The following is a 20,428-nucleotide window of genomic DNA, read 5'->3' as shown; positions in this document are numbered from 1 at the left end:
TCATCCAGGAGCCTTATCCAGGCTGCCATTCCCCTCTACCACATATCTTGGGGCAAAAACCTACAACACCAAGGAAGAGTGAAATTCCCAGAAACTCCCAGAGTGCCCTGGAGAAAACCCCAAAGGAAAGGAACAGGAAGTGTTAAGGCCTGGGAGCTGCGGACAGAGACCAGGGAAATAGACCCAGCTTCACCCCACCCCACCAGCCCCAGGGTCCACCACTTGAGCCCTTGGTTTACCAACTCACTTGGGTCCCAAGGATGCACATAGCGTGATGTAGAAATTCCTTGTGCAGCCCTGGTTATAAGGGTTATCGTGCTGGAGGGAGATGAAGAAGGGAACAGGAGCTCAGAATCAGCAGGACTCGGCAAGGCCATCTCCCAGTGACCCTTGCTAAGTTGGTCAGCTAAGCCAGGGCTCAACCTGGGCCCGTGGCAAGGCTCTAAGAGTGACCCAGGGCCTCCTGCCTTCCCAGGCTCCTAGGAAGAGTGACCTTCCTCAACCCACTTGTGAGCAGCTCCCCACAGACAGTGCTGACCCAGCACCCACCTCTCCTGCCTTCTCAGGGCTCCTCATCCCCTTGTGCCTCCCTTTGCAGGATCCTTGCTCTGTCTCTATTGGCCACACCTGTCCTCTCACCTCATCCTTCCAGGTACCTTTTAAGATCTTTCTAGTGCTGTTCTGCTCAACTGATCCAAAGATGGTGTCACCACTTTACTCTCTTACCTCTCGATTTTTTCTAAAAATCTACCTTCATTGAATTTCACTATCTGGGAGGCCAGTGGCAGCAGGGGATGGCCAGACATATTTCCCTAGTCAAAAATCAGATTTTCCAGGAAAATCTGAGCTGAAGACCTTCAGTACACAAAGCAGGAAAGGTCAAGCTCAAAGGTCATGTCTTTCCTGGACACTGAGTGGCTTCTCCTCTCCATTATTCTACTTTCTCTTTCCCCTGAGTCCATCCGTCAGCCTTGACCCCTCCTCCTTCCAGACCAGGTTGAGTTTCACCCCAACTTCATGAGCTTTAGGTAGCAAAAACTCTGTTATAATGGCAAGTGGCTCAGCAGCACTTCTATCTACACCAACTCTCCGATGGCCTATGCATGAAGAATTTCATCTTCAAACACTCTTCTCCACCAGAAGGAAAGATGATTCCACATCAGAACAGCTCTGGAATATGTCCAAAAAGCAACATGAATCATTGTACTCTATGAGGTTCTGCCTCCTTTAAGGTGTTCACAGCACTTAAGAAATGAGTATACCACCAGGTGCAGTGGTGCACACCTGGAATCCCAGGGACTTGGGATTCTGGGGCTGGAGGATCGCAAGTTCAAGGCCAGCCTCAACAACTTAGCAAGGCCCTCAACAATTTAGTGACACCCTATCTCAAAACAAAATATAGCAAGAATTAGGGATGCAACTTTGGTGGTAAAGCACCCCTGGGTTCAATCCCTAGTACCAGAAGAAATAAATTAATTAATGGCAGAGTATTAAAAAAAATCACAGAATTTTGAAACTTAGAGAAAGAATGTTTGATTAGATATATATCATGTATAGAAAATACTGATTGTACATAAAGTATAGAAAATGCTTCAGGAATGATAGTTAATAAATATCTAAGAACTGAGCAGTAAATTTGAATACCTTCCTCCCCCCACATGGAACCCTATCACACACAACTAGAATCCAACAGCTCTGAGGCACCCAGACCAGCCTCTCTCACTGGCTCCACTCCTGGGGCTCCTGCTCCAATTCTGTGTCTCAAACACCCTCACACTCCACAGGACCCAAATCCAGCAGCATCTTCTGGCCGCATTTTCTGCCCAACTTCCTGCTGCCTCTCCTTCTTCCCCTTATCTTGGGGGATCAGGGCACCAGGCTTCTCTCTGTTCCTTTCTCTCTTTCCTTCTATCCCCAAATGTTGATTCTTCTGTTTGTTGGTTCACTCATTTATTCAGATTTCTTTTCTCTGTGTGCTGGGGATTAAAAAATTCAAGGCCTTGCACATGCTAAGTACACACTCTACCACGGAGATGCACCCTCAGCCAGAAATATTTTAGGGCATCAAAAATGCTTCTGTCCAACCAGGCACAGTGGCACACACCTGTAATCCCAGTGACTTGGGACACTGAGGCAGGTTTGAGACCAGCCTCAGCAACAGTGAGACCTCAGCAACAGTGAGACCCTGATTTACAATAAAAAGTAGCAGGGACTGGGGATATAGCTCAGTGGTAAAGTGCCCCTGGGTTCAATACCGAGTAGCAAAAAAATAAAGAACAGTCACTGCACTGGGGATGGAAAGCACCCTGCAAACAGCATGGCCAGACTACTTTCAGTGGTGAGGGCAGCTGCAACATGAGGCCCTGAGCACCATGGGGAGTGGCCCAGGTAGAGCAGAGAGAACCATGTAGGCAACCCAGATCACAGCACCCAGGTGCATGCAAAGGAGAAGCCCAGAGAGTTAAGTGCTGAGACAGATACTTCTGGTTTCAGAGGCTGTGTCCAGTTCAGAAAGAGTAGTCTGAAGATGTGTGCTGGCTTTGGCCATTAATGAGAGCATCATCCTGACAGCAAGGTCTGGGCTGACCTGGCCCAAGAAGTGAAGGGGGAGCTAGTGAACAAGGTCAACTCTTTCAGGAAATAAGGCCCAGAAGGTACAACTGGTGGAGTGGAGGCCTGGGATGTTAAGGGTGAGACTTGTATGGCTTTTAAGATGAGGCACAAACATGTGTAGATGACCATGGGAAGGAATGGTAGTAATAGTAACAGCAGCACATAGGGCACTTTCTGGTACCAACCACTGTTCTATGTGGTTTACCTGAATTAACCCACAATTCCCTGTTTTACAGATAGGGAAATTGAGTGACCAGGGGCTAAGTAGCATACCCAAGGGTCTCCCTGCTGGTCAGTTCTAGAGCTGTGATTTGAACTTATGTGGTCTTCACCAGAGTCTTTGCCACCAACCACCAAGCAAGTAACTCTAGGAGGAGTTGAAGTCAGGGAATGGAGTATGGTGGGAATGAAAGTTGGAACATGGGATCAGTGCCTGAAATTAGTGCTGCCAATTACAGAAAGGAGCCCTATCTGGTGAATCTTAGAGTGCAGACCACATTTAGGTCCCTTGAGACCTGGGGATCCTGGACTTGGAGGGCCTCATTCTGAGCAGAGGAGGAAGGGCAATGGCCTATGGCCTGACCTGGGGCTGGAAAAACCACAGGATGGAGGAAGGGAAAAGGCTGCCAGGCAAACTCAATGATGGAGTGAAGCTGGAGAGAGAAGACAGGCAGACCACAGGGCTGAGGAATAAGGGCCAAGCACAGGAGTCACAGGTGGGAGGGAACCACATATAGCAGTGGTGGGGGGCTGACCCAAAGGATGGGAGGTGATGAGCAGAGGCTCCTCTGTCTTTTCAGCTGTCTTGGGGTCTGTAGCTTCCCCTCCCCCACTGATGCTGCCCACCAGTCTTGCTGAAAGAGCCTTTAGTCAAGTGAATGCCATACTAAAGGAATCCCATGGCAGAGATGCCCACTCCTATCATACCTCGTGGATGCTCAAAGAAAAAGCAATAAAGACACACAGATGGGAAAGAAAGCAATAAAACTGTTCCTCACATAGGACATGAGGTTCCATTCAGAGTGAACAACAATGAATGCTGGGGAGGAAGCTCAGTGGCTGAGCACCCGATTCGATCTCCAGTACTGGAAAAACAGCAACACTAAGGACTCCTGCTCTATGGAAGATGCTGTGAAGAAAATGAAATGACAAGCCATGAATTGCAAAAAAAGATTTGCAAAACATAGATCTCAATCCAGTATAGAGAACTCCTGAAACTCAGTAAGAAAACAACACATTTAAAAAAAAAAATGGGCAAAAAGATTGGAGCAAACACTTCACCAACAATATACCCATGGCTGAGAAAACATGAAAATATGCTCAACATTGTTAGTCATTAGGAAAATACAGACTGGAGACCTAATGAGATACCACTACTCATTTATTAGGCTAAAATTTGAAAACAAAAAAAGAATAGTAACAAATGACAGTGTCAAAATCTAGTGAGGATGTGGAGCAACTGGAATTCTCATTCATTATTGGTAGAAAGTAGAAACGGTACAGTTGTTTCCTAACAAGTCACACATGTTTACCTTATGACTCAGCAATGCCACCCTTAACAATTTACCCAAACAGAAATGAAAACTTATGTCCACATGTCTATGCACCAATGGTTGTTGTAGCAGCTTTATTTATAACTGCCCAAAACTGGCTGGGCACAGTTCCCCATGCCTGTAATGGCTTGGGAGGCTAAGGCAAGAGGGTGGCAAGTTCAAAGCCTCAGTAACTTAGTAATTTAGCAAGGCATTAAGCAACTTAGTAAGACTCTTTTTCAAAATTTTAAAAATTTTTCAAAAAGAAAACATATGGATGCTGGTGGTGGAGTGGGGTGAGGCTGGGATTGTTGCTCAGTGGTTAAGCACCTCTGGGTTCAATCCCTGGTACAAAAAATAATAATAATAATAATAAACCAACAAAAATACTGCCAAAATCTAGATGCAAAGTAAAAATCCTTCAATTGGTGAATGTAAAAGTAATCTGTAGGGAAATACAATACTACACAGAAACAAAAGACAATAAACTACTGATCTGAGCAACTACATAGATGAATCTCAAATGTATCATGCTCAGTGAATGAAGCCAGACTAGAAAGCCCACAACGCCATTTATGCATGATTCTGAAAAAAGAAAAACCACAAGGACCCAGGGAGAGAAAATGACAACAAGAGATGAAAGGATTTTCTGAGGTAATGAAACTGGCTAACCTTGATCTTGGTGGAGAGTACATGATGTCATTTGTCAAAATCCCTAACTATAGGCTAAAAAGGGTGAATTTTACTGTTTGTAATTACCCGTCAAAAAATGACATTTTTACAAAATTTTACCATGGCTCCCAGGTTTCCACTTCTTCAAAACGAAATTCCATGCTTGGCTTTCTGGGCCTTTCTAATCTTGACTCCCATGGAGTCAACCTCATTGCCCATGCCACCTTGTGCTTGAACTAGCTCCGTTTCTTCATCATTCTGTTAACACCCTGTTTTTGGATTTCTGAGCCTTTCTGCAAAATTGTACCTCTCACAGTCAATGCCCTCCTGTCTGCCTCTCCAAAAGCACACGTAGGACACAGAGAGTGGCATGTTCTACTCTGCAGCGTAGAGTAAACTCCCAGTTTCTTCCAGTCTGCTACACGGCTCAGGACTGACCCCTCGCACAGAGTGTTCCCGGTGTCTCTGGTGTTATTCTGATGGCAGGTTGCTTATCAACACAAGTGCATGATGTACTTACCTCTATACCCATCCCTTAAATAACTGCCACCTACCACACCCAGCACACAGTAGGCTTTCAATGCAATGCACCCAGGAGGGAGAATGGCCACCAAGATCCAGCATATAGAGATATCTGAGCTGCATCTTTAGGGGTGGGTATGGAAGAACTCATGAGGCACCATCAGGGCCAAGGGCAGTGGAGAATGCGCACAAAGTGCCTAATTCCAGAGGTGCAAGATGCCTCCACACAGCCAGGGGCACACGCACTCAGACCACTTACCTGATCCTCATAGGGTCGCCTGGCAGTGCCCACCGCCACTGCCTTGATTAACAATTGCAGGATGAGAGGGAGCAGGAGGGCCCCAGCGGGTAGAGCCACTAGGATGCTGTGCACAGGCTAAGAAGGGAAGCCATGGAAGAGCTCCTCCCTGGCCCCGCCTTTCAACGCGACTCCTCCCTCCCTCCCTCCTGCCCCAGCTAGCACAACCCACCAGCTCTCCCTCCCTGGACTGGACAGTTAGTCCAGTACACCCAAGGGAAACCTCACTCCACCACACTGTCCTCCCACCTTTCCCTTTCCAACTTTCAGTACCCTACTCTGTGCCCCCCTAGATTCTTAACTCCACAGGCATCCTACCCCGCCTATCTCCCTGACCCCACTGGCTTTCCACATGTCCTTCACAGGTCCTCTCAAGTGACTTCTCCCTCTAGCCCCGCCCACGTCAGCCCCTCCCCCGTCACCACGCCCTTCCTGGGATGTTTGCCCCTCCCTCCCCACCACACCAGCTCTTCCCAGTGTGGGCCCTTGGGACTGTGTGGATACGTCATGGTCATGGTTTGGTCCAGAAACGCCATGTGCCTCCTGCGTGAGATGAAAAGCACGCAGGTGGCCAGCACACTACCCAGATAGAGGCACAGGGACACGAGGAGTAGCAGGTAGAGCCGGATGTTTCGGTGCCCCACACAGTTATTCACCCAACTGCAATGGTGGTCGAACTCCTAGGAGAGAGGAATGAGGACTCAGGGTCCCGTTCCGACTGGCCTCCATCGCCCCCTAATCCTGAGGCCCATCACCCCCTATTCCCAACGTAGCCCTCTAGGCCACCTGCTCTTGGCCCTACATACGGGTTCCCATCTCAGGGAGAACCTGGCATTTCCATGGTTAGAGCACAGTTAGGACCCCATGGCTCATCAGGTCACCTGTCCTGCGTGAGGTCTTTAGAGACAAAACCTGCCTGGTGTTACTTGGAGCAGGATGGATAAGGATGAAAAGAAACACCCTTGCCCTACCAGCTGTCTGCACTTGTGAACCCGAGCAGGGTGTGGGCACATCAGAGAAATGCACTCAGAACCCAGGAAACCCTCCAACTGGGACACCCAGACCAAGACAGGCAAAGATTCCCAGGACAGGGCAGCAGTCAGCCTAAAGGGCTGGGGATCTAGTATCAGCAAGCCAGGAGAGGGGACAGTCACTGCTTTTCCTCCCCCTGACTCCACCAGGCTCAGCACAGAGGGGATGCCCTTTGCATGTCAGCACCTGTGCAAGCAAGGCCAGCCTCCCTGGACAGGTGTAGACACTGAGGTGTCGGCGTCTATATGCCACTAGAAGCAGTTTGGGAAGATGGTCTCATACCCACCCCTGGCCCACCCATGTCATGAGGTTCCTGGTCCTGGCCAGGTGCCCGGGGACGGGTTGGTGAATGGACAGGGAGGAGGAACACTCACTTCCACACAGATGTCACAACTTTCGCAGTGGAAGGTTCGAGGCAGGCGGTGAAAATTACAGGTGGGACACCACGGCATGTCATATAACCTGCCATTCACTCGTGCCATGTACGGTGCCTCAGGGTCCTGCTCGAAGGCGCCTGCAAGGGAAGAGGTTTGGGCAGTGGAGGAGGCCCTGGTATCACTCTGATGCTCGGGGCAGCCCCATAGCATCACTGGGCAACAAGAAGGTGGGGAGGAGGAGGGCAGGGGAATCCCGGTCCCTGTTGAGCAAGCTGACCACTCAGATGGGCGGACAGAGAGAAGGGCTTTCCAGCCACAAGAGCTCTACGTGGAGCTCCCCACTTTGGAATAGTGATCAGTGCTTGGAGTCGGGTGTGAAATGGGAAGGAGGAAGGGAGAACTGCGTGGTTGGAAGAGCCTGCTGCCTCTCTTGCCGGGTCCTCCCTTCTGAAGCAACTGGAAAACCTCCAGGATTCTGTTTTTTCACACTTCAGTGGCTTGGGAAATGAAGTGCCAGGGCCCAAGTAATGATAACAGGGTAAGAAGGGATCCTGAGGCCACAGGTAGGGGGGTCAGCCCTTTAGAAATGGCCCCTGTCGGCACCAGCCCTTGGGGTGCCACCTCCCTCTCCCAGGGGTCTGAGGCCTTACCTCTGTGTAAGATGCCTGGATCTGAAATGTTCATGGAAATGAGGCTATATAAACTGAGTAGGCAGAGAAGGCCTGAGGCCACTGGAAAGACCCACTCTCCATTTTGCACCAGTGCTCGGCATCTGAAACCAGGGCCAGACTCAGTTCTAGTCGGGGGCAACCCGGAGCCTCCATGAGGCTTAAGGAGACAGACCCCATTCCCTCCACCAAGTGTCACCAGCATTACCAGCCTCCCACAGTCCTCCCAAAGCCTCAGGCTCCCCACATCGCTGTGCTTCTCACTAAATATCCTCCTTCCCCTCCTGGCCTCCCTCCTCCTCCCTGCCTCTGCACTCTCACTGTCTATTTCTCATCTGTCTCTTGGTGAGAAACCCAACAGCTGGCTCAGAGACTCACGTGAAAGTGAAGAATATGGTGCTCAGAGACACCAGGGCTGCTCCAGTCACACAAGCCCAAAGGCTCGAGAAAAGCCAGGATCTGGCTGGGGGTTGGGGTGGGGACAATAAGTCGTCTGATACAGTCATGCTTCGCTGCCTGCTCTCAAACAAATGAGAGCCAACCGCTCCTTCTCCTGGGTTGGCACCCAGAGTACCATGACTACAAGTGTGACATCAGAGGGGTTCCGGAATGGGGGCTCTGGCTGCTTCCAGTGCCCTCTGCCCTCAACCCTCTTCTGCCCTCACATACACACTTGTAGACTGGGACATCCTGCTCTTACACGGGTGGCTTTGTTGGAGCTTGTGAGCATGGGATGTAGTTTGTCCCCCAAAGGTTCATAGGCTGGACGCTAGGTCCTTGGTGTGGCAGTGTTGAGGGGGTAGAACTTGCAAGAATTGGGGCCTAGTGGGAGGTAATTCGGCCACTGGGGATGAGGCCCTTGGAAGGGAGTAATGGACTTCTCATGGGCCCCCCGTTAGTTCCTGTGAGAGGGGGGTGTTATAAAAAGAACAAGACTTATCCTCCCCAGTTTCTGGCCATTCAGTCTCTACCCCTTGCAGGTCCTCCCACCATGATGCCATTCACCATGTTGTGATCACTCTCACCAAAGGTCAGTCTCAGGGGCTGCCAAATGTTGGACTCTTGAGTTAAATAAACCTCATCTCTTTATAAAGTACCCATTCTTGGGTATTTTGTTAGAGCAACAGAAAGCAGCTAATACAGAGACCATGTAATATGGTTTATGGGGAGACGTTTGGTGATGGTTATCCCCCTTTCAGGCCCAGTGCTAATAAAAGTAGGCAGTGCTCATTGCTGATCCTAGCTCCGCTTCTTACTTTTTATTGTGACAGAACTCCAGTTTTAGGGAGGAGGTAGCAATCTATCCAACTAAATATCTTCCCAGTTTCCCTCACTTCCATGGTGGGCTTCATGACATAATTCTGTCTCAACATAAAAAATAAAATGGGCTAGGGATGGGACTCAATGTTTAAGCAACCCTTGGTTTAATCCCTGTTGATGATGATGATGATAACAATAATAATAATAATAATATTGTACATATTTATGGCATACAACATATTTTGAAACATGTATACATTGAAAAATGTCTGAGTCAAGCTATTTAACATATACATTACTTCATATTCTTATTTGTGGTGAGAACCCTTAAAGTCTACTCTCTGAGTCATTTTCATGTGTATATAACATTATCAACTGTACTCATTCTGTTGTATGTTATTATTGACTGTAGTCATTATATTGCACAATAGATGCCTTAAACTCATCCCTCTTATCTAAGTGCAATTTGGTCTCCTGTGTTCACATGGAGAGATTCAAGAATTGTTAGATAGAATTGCTAAAACACCATCTGACAGGTCATGAGACTTTAGGGGGGGAAAGTAAAAAATAATACATGATTTATGACTGTAAGATAGAAACAGCCAGTTTATGGAAATGCTATTCCCAATAGTTTTTTTTTTTTTTTAAGTTGATTTTTGGGGGCTTCACAAAAATCATCAGCAAATACAAATAACTTTGTTTCTTTTCAATATTATAGTCTCTTAAGTCTGATGGCTAAAACTTTATAATTTTTCTACATCAGAAGAGCCCAACTGAGATTTGGGTGATAACAAGTCTCCCCTGACTCTCAGTGCTGTCAGTGTGTTGGGACCAGGGAGAAGCAGAAGGCCAGATCAATGTCATCTGGAGATAGTGGGAACTTAGAGACTCACTTTCTCTAAAATGATGTAAATGGGGAGATATGTTACCTCTGACAAGAGTCATTCTGCCCAGGCACAGTTCCTCACTGAGTCAGCCCAGAGGCTGCTATCCCTGTACCTTGTCGAATTTTGATAGTCTTGTGTTCATCCACTCTCTCAGTCAGGGACTACAGGAAATAGAAGGCATGCTTACAGGGTTTTAGAAAAAAATTAATGAAGAGGCTATTTACCAAGACATGGGCAGGGTTGAAGGAATCCACAAGAGAGGCTGAGACACTCTGAAACTAGAAACAACATTAACTAAATGTTCCTAGGTCTGAAATGGTAAAAAGGAATGAGAATTACCATGGCCACAGGGCTGTGAGAACTCTCTACATATTAATGGCAATTACCTGTTTATTTTTTGAAATTTTCATTCTATTTTTGACTTGGCTATTTTTTTTCAGCAAGTAGGACATTTTAAATAGTTTTTTAAAAAAATCTGAATTACTTTATTTCCATTATTTCGCCTTCAATAATGTAAGAAAATATTTTCTTACTTGTAAAGATTTAAAAATTTTACCAGTAATCTGGTACCTTGTGGCTTTCCTAATAAAACATTTGTTGTACTATTCATTGAAATGTCTATATATTTATATAGCTGTGTATACACCTTCTTATATGTGTATGTATATATACAGATTTATGTACCTACACACATCTAGTTTAAAGGGTATGTATAGAATACTTATATATTTATGTTCTGTGTAAGCCATGGATGCATATATTAAGTTGGATGCCTATTATTTTATTGGTTTAGAAACACTTCTATACAATATGAATATTAAATTGAATTGTATAGATTTTTTTGTCAGCTTTTTTGCTGCTGTGACCAAGATGAGAGAATTAGTAGAGGAGAAGTTTATTTGGGGGCTCATGGTTTCACAGGTTTCAGATCATAGATAGCTGACTCCATTGCTCTGGACCTGGGATGAGTTAGAACATTATGGCGGAAGTGTGTGGTGGAGGAAAGCAGCTGGGAACATGGAACCAAGAAGCAGAGAAAGACTAAGATCAGCTCACAAAATAGATACCCAATGACTCACCTCCTCCAGCCATACAGTCACACTCACTTAACGCCTGTCAGGGGTTTGTCTCACTGATTAGGTTAAAATTCTCTTAATCATTTCATCTCTAAACTTCCTTGCATTGTTGCACACATGAGCTTTTGGGGGCTACCTCATATCTAAATTATAATACTAGAATTCATATATTTTCCATAATATATTGTTTTATAGTTTATTTCTAATAGCTCAAATAAGTACTTCAAATGTGTGTGATCAAAAATGTTATCACTTTCCTTTAGAAATCCTAGTCTTGGCATTACCTTAAAAAATCTTTTTAACATAAAATTGATAAAAAAATAGATTCTAATTTTTTTCTACAGACACATTTATACTTATCTAGTTATGTTATAAGCTAGAGAACTTTTTTTCCCCACAATAAGTTGTCTGCTACTACTTTTGAATAACATGTTTTCATCTGCAATAACTTGAAATACTTTCTTCATCTTGCATTACATTCCCAACTATACGTCATTTGTTGTTGTGTCTACTCTGTTTCATTGATCTATTTTCTATATCAAGGATGTTACCACATAACTAGATAATGTAGGTTAATTGCAAATTTTGTTGTAAAGCATATACTACATTATTATTCAAAATTAAACCTCTAGTCTTCCACATCTTTTCTAGTAAATTTCAAGTTTCAAAGACTATTTCATTGGTGTTTTTCTTGAGATACAATTTACATACCATAAAATCTTCCACTTTAAAGCATACAATTTAGTGACTTTTAGTATATTCATAAGGTATTCAACCATCATCCCTATTAAATTCCAGAATGTTTTCATCACCCTAAAGGAAACCCATACCCTTTAGCGGTCACTCCCCAGTATCCCCTCTGCTCAGTTACACACAATTAATCTACTTTGTTTCCATGGATTTGTCTATTTTGGGCTTCTCATATAAATGAAATCATACTAATATTGCTTCTTTTTTCATTAATGTTTTTTCATTAATGTTTTCAAGGTTCATTCATGAATTGTGTATTCAGGCTCAAATGGGTTCTATTTCATTATCTCTACCACACAGGGATAATCTAAAACTGGATATATATATATATTTGATGGATCTTTATTTTATTTATTTATGTGTGGTGCTGAGAATCATACCTAGTGCTGCATGTATGCCAGGCAAGTGCTCTACCACTGAGCTATAACCCTAGCCCCTCTCTTGGTATTTTTTACATATATCTTTTACATAGACTTGTGCAATGATGCATACATTTTCTGGATTCTCATGGGGCAATATTAAGTATTATTTTTACTCATAACCACTATTTTAGATTCTCTCTTTGAATTTTCCTTTGTAGGTCAAAGTGTCCTCAAAGTGTTTATAAACAAGACATGATTTTTAAAAATTTTTATTGTGGGAACACAATATGATTAGTGAGTTATGTCTAATTTCTGTGTTACTTGCATCACATTACTTATAGTGTGAATTTTTTAGAAGGAATAATTTAACTGATGCAAAAATCTGGAGCATTTCATACTTTTTCCTATTTCACTGTTATTCCTGGAGAATAGTAAGGAACCAGATAAACAGTTACCTCATCATTCTCCTGGAGTAACACTGACACAGTGTTACTTAACTCCTGTGCCAGGGATGGCAATAAAGTGGTAAAAGACTATTCTCATTTGAAGTCGTCATTCAGTTGTGGGAAACCCATTTTTAAGTTTATCCGTAGTTCTGCCAAAAGTGAAAAACAGAGGCTTCAAATGAATCAAATTTTCACTAAAAGAAATTTCATCAGAAGATTGACACCAGTTTGAACCCTATTTGAACATTGTCTTATATTCTTTTCATCAGAGCATTTGATTGGCATCAGCCAATTTTGTGTCCTAAAGTTTCCCGCTTATATAGACAGACTGATCAAATGCTGACTTTGAGGGAATAAAATATTCAAATGCCAAAATCTAAGCACAATGCAAAACTTAAAATATATAACTTTATTCTTTTTCCATTTTTTCACTCATATACTGAGTTAATATGTTTACATTATGAATGAATCAATCCTTTGAGGAAAATACAGTTAACTGGAAGATCTCTTTACTTTCATTCACTGAGTCAAACATTAGGCATTTCTCTGTCCCTGGTAAGAAATAGCAGTTGAACTCGCATGATTTGATCACATACATGAGGATTCCAGAGACATATTGAAACTCCATTTAGTCATAACTTTGACAACAAACAGCTAGTCCAAAAAGATCCATTTGTTTTGTTTATTTATTTATTTAAAAATTAATCTCAACTGTCTTGGGAAGTACAATAACGTTTCTGTCATTTGTTTTGGGTGCATGTTAATGATAACAAATGATGACTTTTATTGTGGCATATTAGTACATGTATATAACATGATTTGATCAATTTAATTCCTCTTGCCCTCCCCTCCTTCCTTCCTCTGAACCCCTTTCTCTACCTCATTTAGCTCCCTTCTAGTTTCATGAGGTCCTTCCCTGTTTCTTTTTCCTCTCTTGCTTCCACATATGAGAGAAAGCACATAGCACTTTCCTGTGTCTGGATTATTTTTCTTAACATAATCCTTTCAATTCTATCCATTTTCTTTCAAATAACATAATTTCTTCCTTTCAGATGGTTGAATAAAACTCCATTATGTAGATATGAAAGACACCCCGTTTTTTTGAAAGAACCCCCGTTTCCCTGTCCAAGGAGAATCACACGAAACACTGGCTGCAAAAGCAAGAGGTTTAGGTTTATTGGGACACAGGTGCCTGCGGGTGTCCAGCAGAACCTCAGCCGGAGCTTTGGTGAACTGGCACACCGGGCTTGGGGATACAGAGATTTTTATAGGGTTTGGGACAGGTTTCGCCCGCGCGGGAAGCAACAGGTTTCTTATTGGTTTGTTTAAATCTAGCATATAGGCCACCTAGGGGGTACAGGTCTGCATTCCAAAAACCACAGGTCTGCATTCTATTCTTTCTGTTCCTACTTATCTGTTCCTGTTTATTCATTCATGCCTCAGGATGTGGGTGCTCTGTCCTTTCTCAACCGGTTATATGGAAAGCACATCCGGCGCCTGAGCCTGTTTATGACACGCCCGGTATCTTGATTTCATATCTTGGCCTTAGGTAACTGGACTAACTGGGCTAGGGTCTTTCACATATACCCCATTTTCTTTATCCATTATCTGTTGACCAACACCTAGACTGGTTCTACAATTTGGCTATTGTGAATTGTGCTGCTATAAACATGGGAAGGCATGTATCTAAAATATGCTGTCTGTAATTCTTTTGGATAGATACCAAGAAGTGGTATAGCTGGATATTATGGTAGTTCCCTGTTTAAGTTTTTGAGGAACCTCTATCCTGATTTCCATGGTGCCTGTACTAATTTACTTTTCCACCAACAGTGGATTTTTTCTCACACCTTTGCAAAAATTTATTGTTATTTCTGTTAAGATGAAATCTCAACATAGTTTTGGTTTGCATTTCCCTTATGTGTAAAGATGTTGAACATTTTTCATACAATTGTCATTTATATTTCTCTGGAGGAGAGTCTGTTAAGTTCATTAGCCCAGGGTTTGTGTGGTGTGGAGTCTTTTGAGTTCTTTATATTTCTGGATATTAATCCTTTGTTAGGAGAGTTGGCAAAGATTTTTTTCCTCCCATTCTGAAGGTTTCTCTTCCTGCTGTTGTTTCCTTTGTTGTGTAACTTTTTTGTTTGGTGTCATTCCTTTTCTTGAGTCTTGGCATTACTTCCTGAGCTCTAGGAGTCCTTGTTGCCTGCACCTATAGGTTAGAGTCTCTCCTATGTCCTCTTCTAGCAGTTGCATGACTTCTGGTCTTATTCCTAGGTCTTTGATCCAATTTGAATTGATTTGTGTAGAGTGAGACAGAGGGATCCAGATTGAACCTTTTACATGAGGATATCCAGTTTTTCAAGTACCATTTGTTAAAAGGGCTTATCGTGTCTTCAACATAGGTTTTGGGCAATTGTGTCAAGAATTAGAAGAGATTAAAAACAAAAGAATCATCTGTGTGAGTGGACAATAAACACCCATTACTAACAAAATATTTAAATAGAGAGTCCTTTGAAGCTGGTTGGGCTTATCTCTGTCTTTTATTTTTGGTAACATTGAGATAAGGACTCTTTTTAAGTTTCTACTCTTAATACCAGTAATTCTGGCAACATTAACTTAAATCTCATGCCTTTTAGTGAGACCAATTCTGAAAATCCTGCTGTGTGGGTTTTGAAGTTGGCTTAAAATTTTCAAACACAATCAACATAAACAAGAAATAAGTGAATTTTAAAAACATAAATGTATAACGACTCTCTGTTTAAATACTTTGATAGGTGTTTATTTTCCACTCACACATTGATTAATCTCTTCTAATGAAAAGTCAGCTTTTAGTTTGAGTCACCTCAATCTGACCTGAAGTTGCCAGTTCATATCTATCTTCTTCTCCCTCTGGAATGTTTATCCCTTGATGTTTCAGCTGGATAATTCTTGCTGTTTCTTCAGATTTCCTTAAAATGTCATCTGCTGAAGATGGCCTTCCTTGATCTCCTCTCAACCACCCATTTCATGTTTTCTCTGAACTCCTGGATCTTACTCCATACCCTTTAATTTTAATTTTATTTTATGAAACAGAATGCACTTTCTTTTTCCCAAATGTACCTTGTAATGGTTGCTAGGACAATAAACAGAGGTATTTTCCAGTGATAGAAGGAAGGGAAAGTGCAGGCACCATTAGCTGAGCAGGATAAAGTTCAGGAATAAGCCTGAAATTTACTATTAATATATAGTTAGTATTCTTGGCACAAAATCTGCTTTTTTTTTAAAAAAAAAAAAAAAAACTTCATTCTGATTGCAGGCCATTTTCCTTATGTCTAGAGTTTTACCAGTCCCCAGTCTTGCTTAACAGTGGGAAGTGGAAGAGACAGAAGAAGAAGGAAACAGCACATAAGTTTTGATGTGGGATCTGTAGTCCCACATTTACAGCTGCCTTTTTAATATCATGTACAGTTTGTAGATCAAAACACTCCCCCTGGCCTTTGTAGGACACTTATATCTTGAGTCTTTCTCAAGCATTTAAATGTGATCTGTGTAATGCTGGAAGGCTTCATTTGATAAGTAGTCAAGGCTTCATTTGATAAGTAGTGAAAAACTAATAACAGTGACTAAAAAAAAAAATCTGTCTACCACTGTGCCCCACCTGCCTAACACAGAGTCTGAGACAGAGTTTGTGCTTATCAAATGCTTTCTTTCTTAATAAGAAAAGGGCAACTGATTTTTGGTTTCTAATGTGTTTCTGACGAGGCAGTAAATTGAAGAGGTCTTGGTAAATGGTGACCATGTAGTTTGGGCTAAAGGATAACTTTCTTCTCTGTTGCTATGGCTGTTGCTATTATCCAGCTGAAACATCAAGGGACAAACATTCCAGATGGAGAAGAAGGTAGGAATTGACAACTTCAGGTCAGATTGAGGTGACTCAAACTAAAAGCTGACTTTTCATTAGAAGAGACTAGTGAAAGTGTGAGTGGACACTAAACACCCATCAAAGTATTTAAACAGAGAGTTCTTATGGGCAGCATGCCAGCAAGGGGAGTAGCTGCTGAGAGAGGCTGGTTAAAATCAATAACTGAGTCTCTACTACATGGTTGAATGTTAACATGGGATGCCAGGACCTTCACACTCTATATAAACTCAGTATGTCTTAACCCTAGGCCTTGTGGCTGCCAGATTTTCTGTCTTTTCTTTCAGGACCAAGTCAGTAAATTCTCCTTTATCTTGTGGCACTACCAACCTCCTCATCCATACCCTCATATTCAGTTCCATGACTTTTCCCCTGTCCTTATTGGTACAGGCTGACCAGATCATGCAGGTCTTTACGGGTGTAGTTCCTTTGTTGTTTAGTCCCCTTCAGTGTTTCTCTAGCTGTGCAATGCTGTGATGGACCCCCTTTTTATAGGCCTGGCATAAAGGAGATAAGATGAGTGGGGTACCCTTCTAGTTCTCTCCAAACCCGATGGCACACCTATGCTATTGTCTTATTGCTCTTAATTGTAAGAGGTTGGTTACTGTTGCAGTGTCAGAATGGTCAGAGAAGTCTTAGAAAACAAAATCTTTGTAGGCATCCAACCAGCATCCTCATACCATGTATCAAGGCCTTAGATTTTTTCCAACTCTAGCTCTGTCCTTGATTAAATAGCCAAATTTCTCTGAATTTCAGGTACTGACTAGAGAACTCTGCAATTGATATCATGTCCCCTTCACTATTCTAGCCACTTTACACTGAGCCAAGAATCCCTGATCCTCATATATACCCTGTGAGATTAATAATAATGCTTTTCTTCTACATAGAAAGTAATAGAACAGAGAAATTCAATGATGTGCTCCAGGTCCTATAAACCAATCCAGAACTTTTGACTCCAACTCAAGAAGTTCTATGCCTGAAATCAACATTATGTAATGACACTTTTTTCTCAAAAATGTCAGTGACTTTGTATTTCTTCTGGAAAATATGCAAGTTCAGGGTTCAGGGGCATCCAGACTTAAATCTCAGAGGCTTCAATCCTCTTGCCTTTACTTAATTACCACCATTGCCCAAACTGTACATTCTGTCCAGTTGAATTCCCCACCTGCCACCTGCTTTTGCTCACACCTCCCTGGACTCCTCCCTTCTTTCCCTGTTTACAACATTTTATTCACCCTCTGATTTCACGAAACTCCTACTGGGAGATGTTGCATTAGAGTTGAGTCTCATGTGTACAAGGCCTTCAATCCCTGTGGACACATGGAGGGCTGGCACTCCATGTGTGTTCTCTTGAGCTTTCTTCCCTGAGGGACCAGGTTCAAGTCTCTGTATCTCTCCTACAAAATATGAGAAGGTTTGTGGGAAGCATTCCAAGTTCTCTCCAAAGGGATTTTCTGGGACACATGAATCTATGTCGTAGGAAGTCAAAAATCAGTGCACTGAATCAATAAATTGCATGTATGAACAGGTGTCGTTTGATCAGCGGTGAGAGTGCTGTTAAAGTAGCAGGCAAATGACAGTCAGAGTCAATGGGTAAGACAGTGCAGTTTCTTTTTGTGTGCCTGTTAGTGGTTATTTTCATTGAGAGTTCTCAGTGAAGGCTGGTAATGCTGTTGAAGACATGCTTCAGTGCTTAGGGCTCAGTAGGCAAAGCTGAAATGTTTGAAGCAGACTTATTGGTTTGATTATTTAGTTCCTTTTTTGTTTTTTTTTTCAACAGAAAAGTGCAGATCACAATTGTGATCATGAAGACTTTGCGTAAACTAATGAGCAAATAAAAAGGGGAGCAGCATTTGTCATTTGTGACCACAGAATAGGTTTTATTGTTGTTGTTCTTTATTATTTAAGTATATGTCTTGTTTGTCATTGACACATAGTAATTTCACATATTCATGATATATTCTGTGCCATTCCAATGCATGCATGCCATCTTTAATGATCAGATAAAACTCAATTAGCATTTGTATAACCTCAGATGTTTATCATTTCTTTGTGTGGGCACATTTAAAATCCTACTACATTTTTAAATTGTGCAAATAGCTTTTGTGAACCATAGTTATCTTAGTCTATTTTCATACATATTTTATTGAAAAGATACTTTTAATTGGTATTACAAAGGTTTCCAATTTTGAAAATAATGCTCTAAATTTTGGAAATGTGAAAATTTATCCACTTCAAATATTTGGAACTAAGTCTGCATTTTGCTTATTGTTATTATTACTGCCATTAAAAATGAGCTTTGATTATCTGGTCCTGCAGAGTATATTTCACTATTTTTTAAAGGGTTTTTTGTTATTGAAAAACATATAAATTTTCATGGTTTGCACAGGCATTTGATTTGAATATGTGACTAAGGTCCAACTCAGGAAAAAGCAATTTTCCTTTTACTGTTGCTAATGCCCTACAGATCTGCACTTAGGATATCATTCATCTTCATCTCGCTGGGATCCTCTGTCCTGCTGGCTCTTTCAGCTACTTCCTGAATTTTATCTGGTTTTCAGAACATCACAGAAGATACAGTAGGCTCTATTCTAGTTGTATTGTCATCAAGGACCTTTGCCATGAGCAAGTGTGTCCTGCTCTGTGCCTTCCTCCTCCCACCTACTGCCCCTACCACTCATGGCATCCTGTGACTGTGGTTGTCATCTCCATCTCCCCATCCACATGTAATCTTTCCCTCATTTAAATTGTCTAAATCCCCCATTATTACTTGCCAATTGGTTCTCAATTGTGCCATATACTGGTTTCACTTTGCTTTAACACTATTCTTTACAGCCTAATTTTCCTAATGTATTCCATTTATTTGTTTAATATTATTGTTTTAAAATGTGTAATAAAGTGGAGATTGTTGTGGTCATTGTTTAGATATCAAAGAAGCAAACAAAATCTTTGCCCCTGGGATTATACTGCTGTGGGAATGATTCGTAAAAAATTGGTAAAAATGGAAAAATACAGAGCATTGTATAAGGGGTAAAGATAGAGAGTTTTGGGACACTATTTTTTGTAGCTTACTGGTGAGGGTCATAGTTATTTTAGCTAGTGTGTTTAGGTTTCTGCTTATGATGCAGAGTATAGAAAATGGTAGGTCCATCAGAGCTTGTTGAATAATTAATGAGCCCATGAATCACTTGATGAGGAGATTGAGGTGAGAGAAGAGAGAGAGTGGGAGAGAGTGGAAACTTTCAAATTGCAACTCCAGATTGACTAAAAAGTGGGTTTGTCCTCAAATCATCATGGTCACAAAGAATAATCTTGAATCTCTGGGGCTAAAAATTTCATATCCCAGTAAATCCCAAACAGAATTGGTCAGAAATCAATAAGAAATTAATAAGCCGGAAGCCTATTCACATAGTCTAGTGTTGTTTTCTGAGAGAGGTGTATTTGAATACAACTTTCCCTGAGAATTCTTGTGGAATGTTGTCACATTTAAATGTCACACAAAGTTTATTGGTTTTGAATCTAATGAATATTTACATAAATTTACATAAAATTCACTATTACTGAATTATTATAAAAATTTGGATTAGCTTTTTTTCCATTTACCTACTTTTTATACTATATTTTCTACCTCTCCATTTTTATATATACATAAGTTGAATAAAATGAAAAATACCTGTGGTAATAATATGGGATTAGAACCAGTGTTAGAAAATATCTATACTTACTTTAGAGTATGTTTAGTTTAAAACTACATAGTGTATAAGTTGCAATAGAACTTGATAGCACTTTGCACTTTTAAGACCAAATTTCTAAATAAGAATTCTTCAGGTTTCCTTTCATATTAGAAATAGTCACTAATGTTAGTATTTTGCTTTTCTCTAAATGTTTCAACCTCAGTTTTTTGGAAGATGTTTTCCTCGTTTCATCCTCTGCTAGAATTTCTATACAGAATTCAGGCTGCTATTCTCAGCCTTTGGAGTGTGTCTTTATTCTTTGATTATGTCTGCAGAAACAATATAGGGCTTCTGTACTGCA

The 20,428-nt window shown here is 41.9% G+C and overlaps 1 protein-coding gene across 1 annotated transcript; it reads right to left on the bottom strand.

Annotated features, from left to right (window-relative positions):
• Positions 1 to 8,220, bottom strand: LOC144254253 (palmitoyltransferase ZDHHC19-like). Its single transcript, XM_077797269.1, has 6 exons — positions 8,093 to 8,220; positions 7,697 to 7,818; positions 7,044 to 7,183; positions 6,142 to 6,317; positions 5,599 to 5,704; positions 1 to 60 (listed from the first exon to the last, which is right to left on the bottom strand). The coding sequence occupies exons 1-6, from the start codon at positions 8,218 to 8,220 to the stop codon at positions 1 to 3; spliced, it is 732 nt and encodes a 243-aa protein (XP_077653395.1).
• Between the last annotated feature and the right edge of the window lie 12,208 nt (positions 8,221 to 20,428).

This window comes from Urocitellus parryii, chromosome 4 (genome assembly GCF_045843805.1).
Source record: "Urocitellus parryii isolate mUroPar1 chromosome 4, mUroPar1.hap1, whole genome shotgun sequence".
In the NCBI taxonomy this organism is placed as follows: domain Eukaryota; kingdom Metazoa; phylum Chordata; class Mammalia; order Rodentia; family Sciuridae; genus Urocitellus; species Urocitellus parryii.
This window is presented reverse-complemented; position numbering and strand designations above follow the sequence as displayed.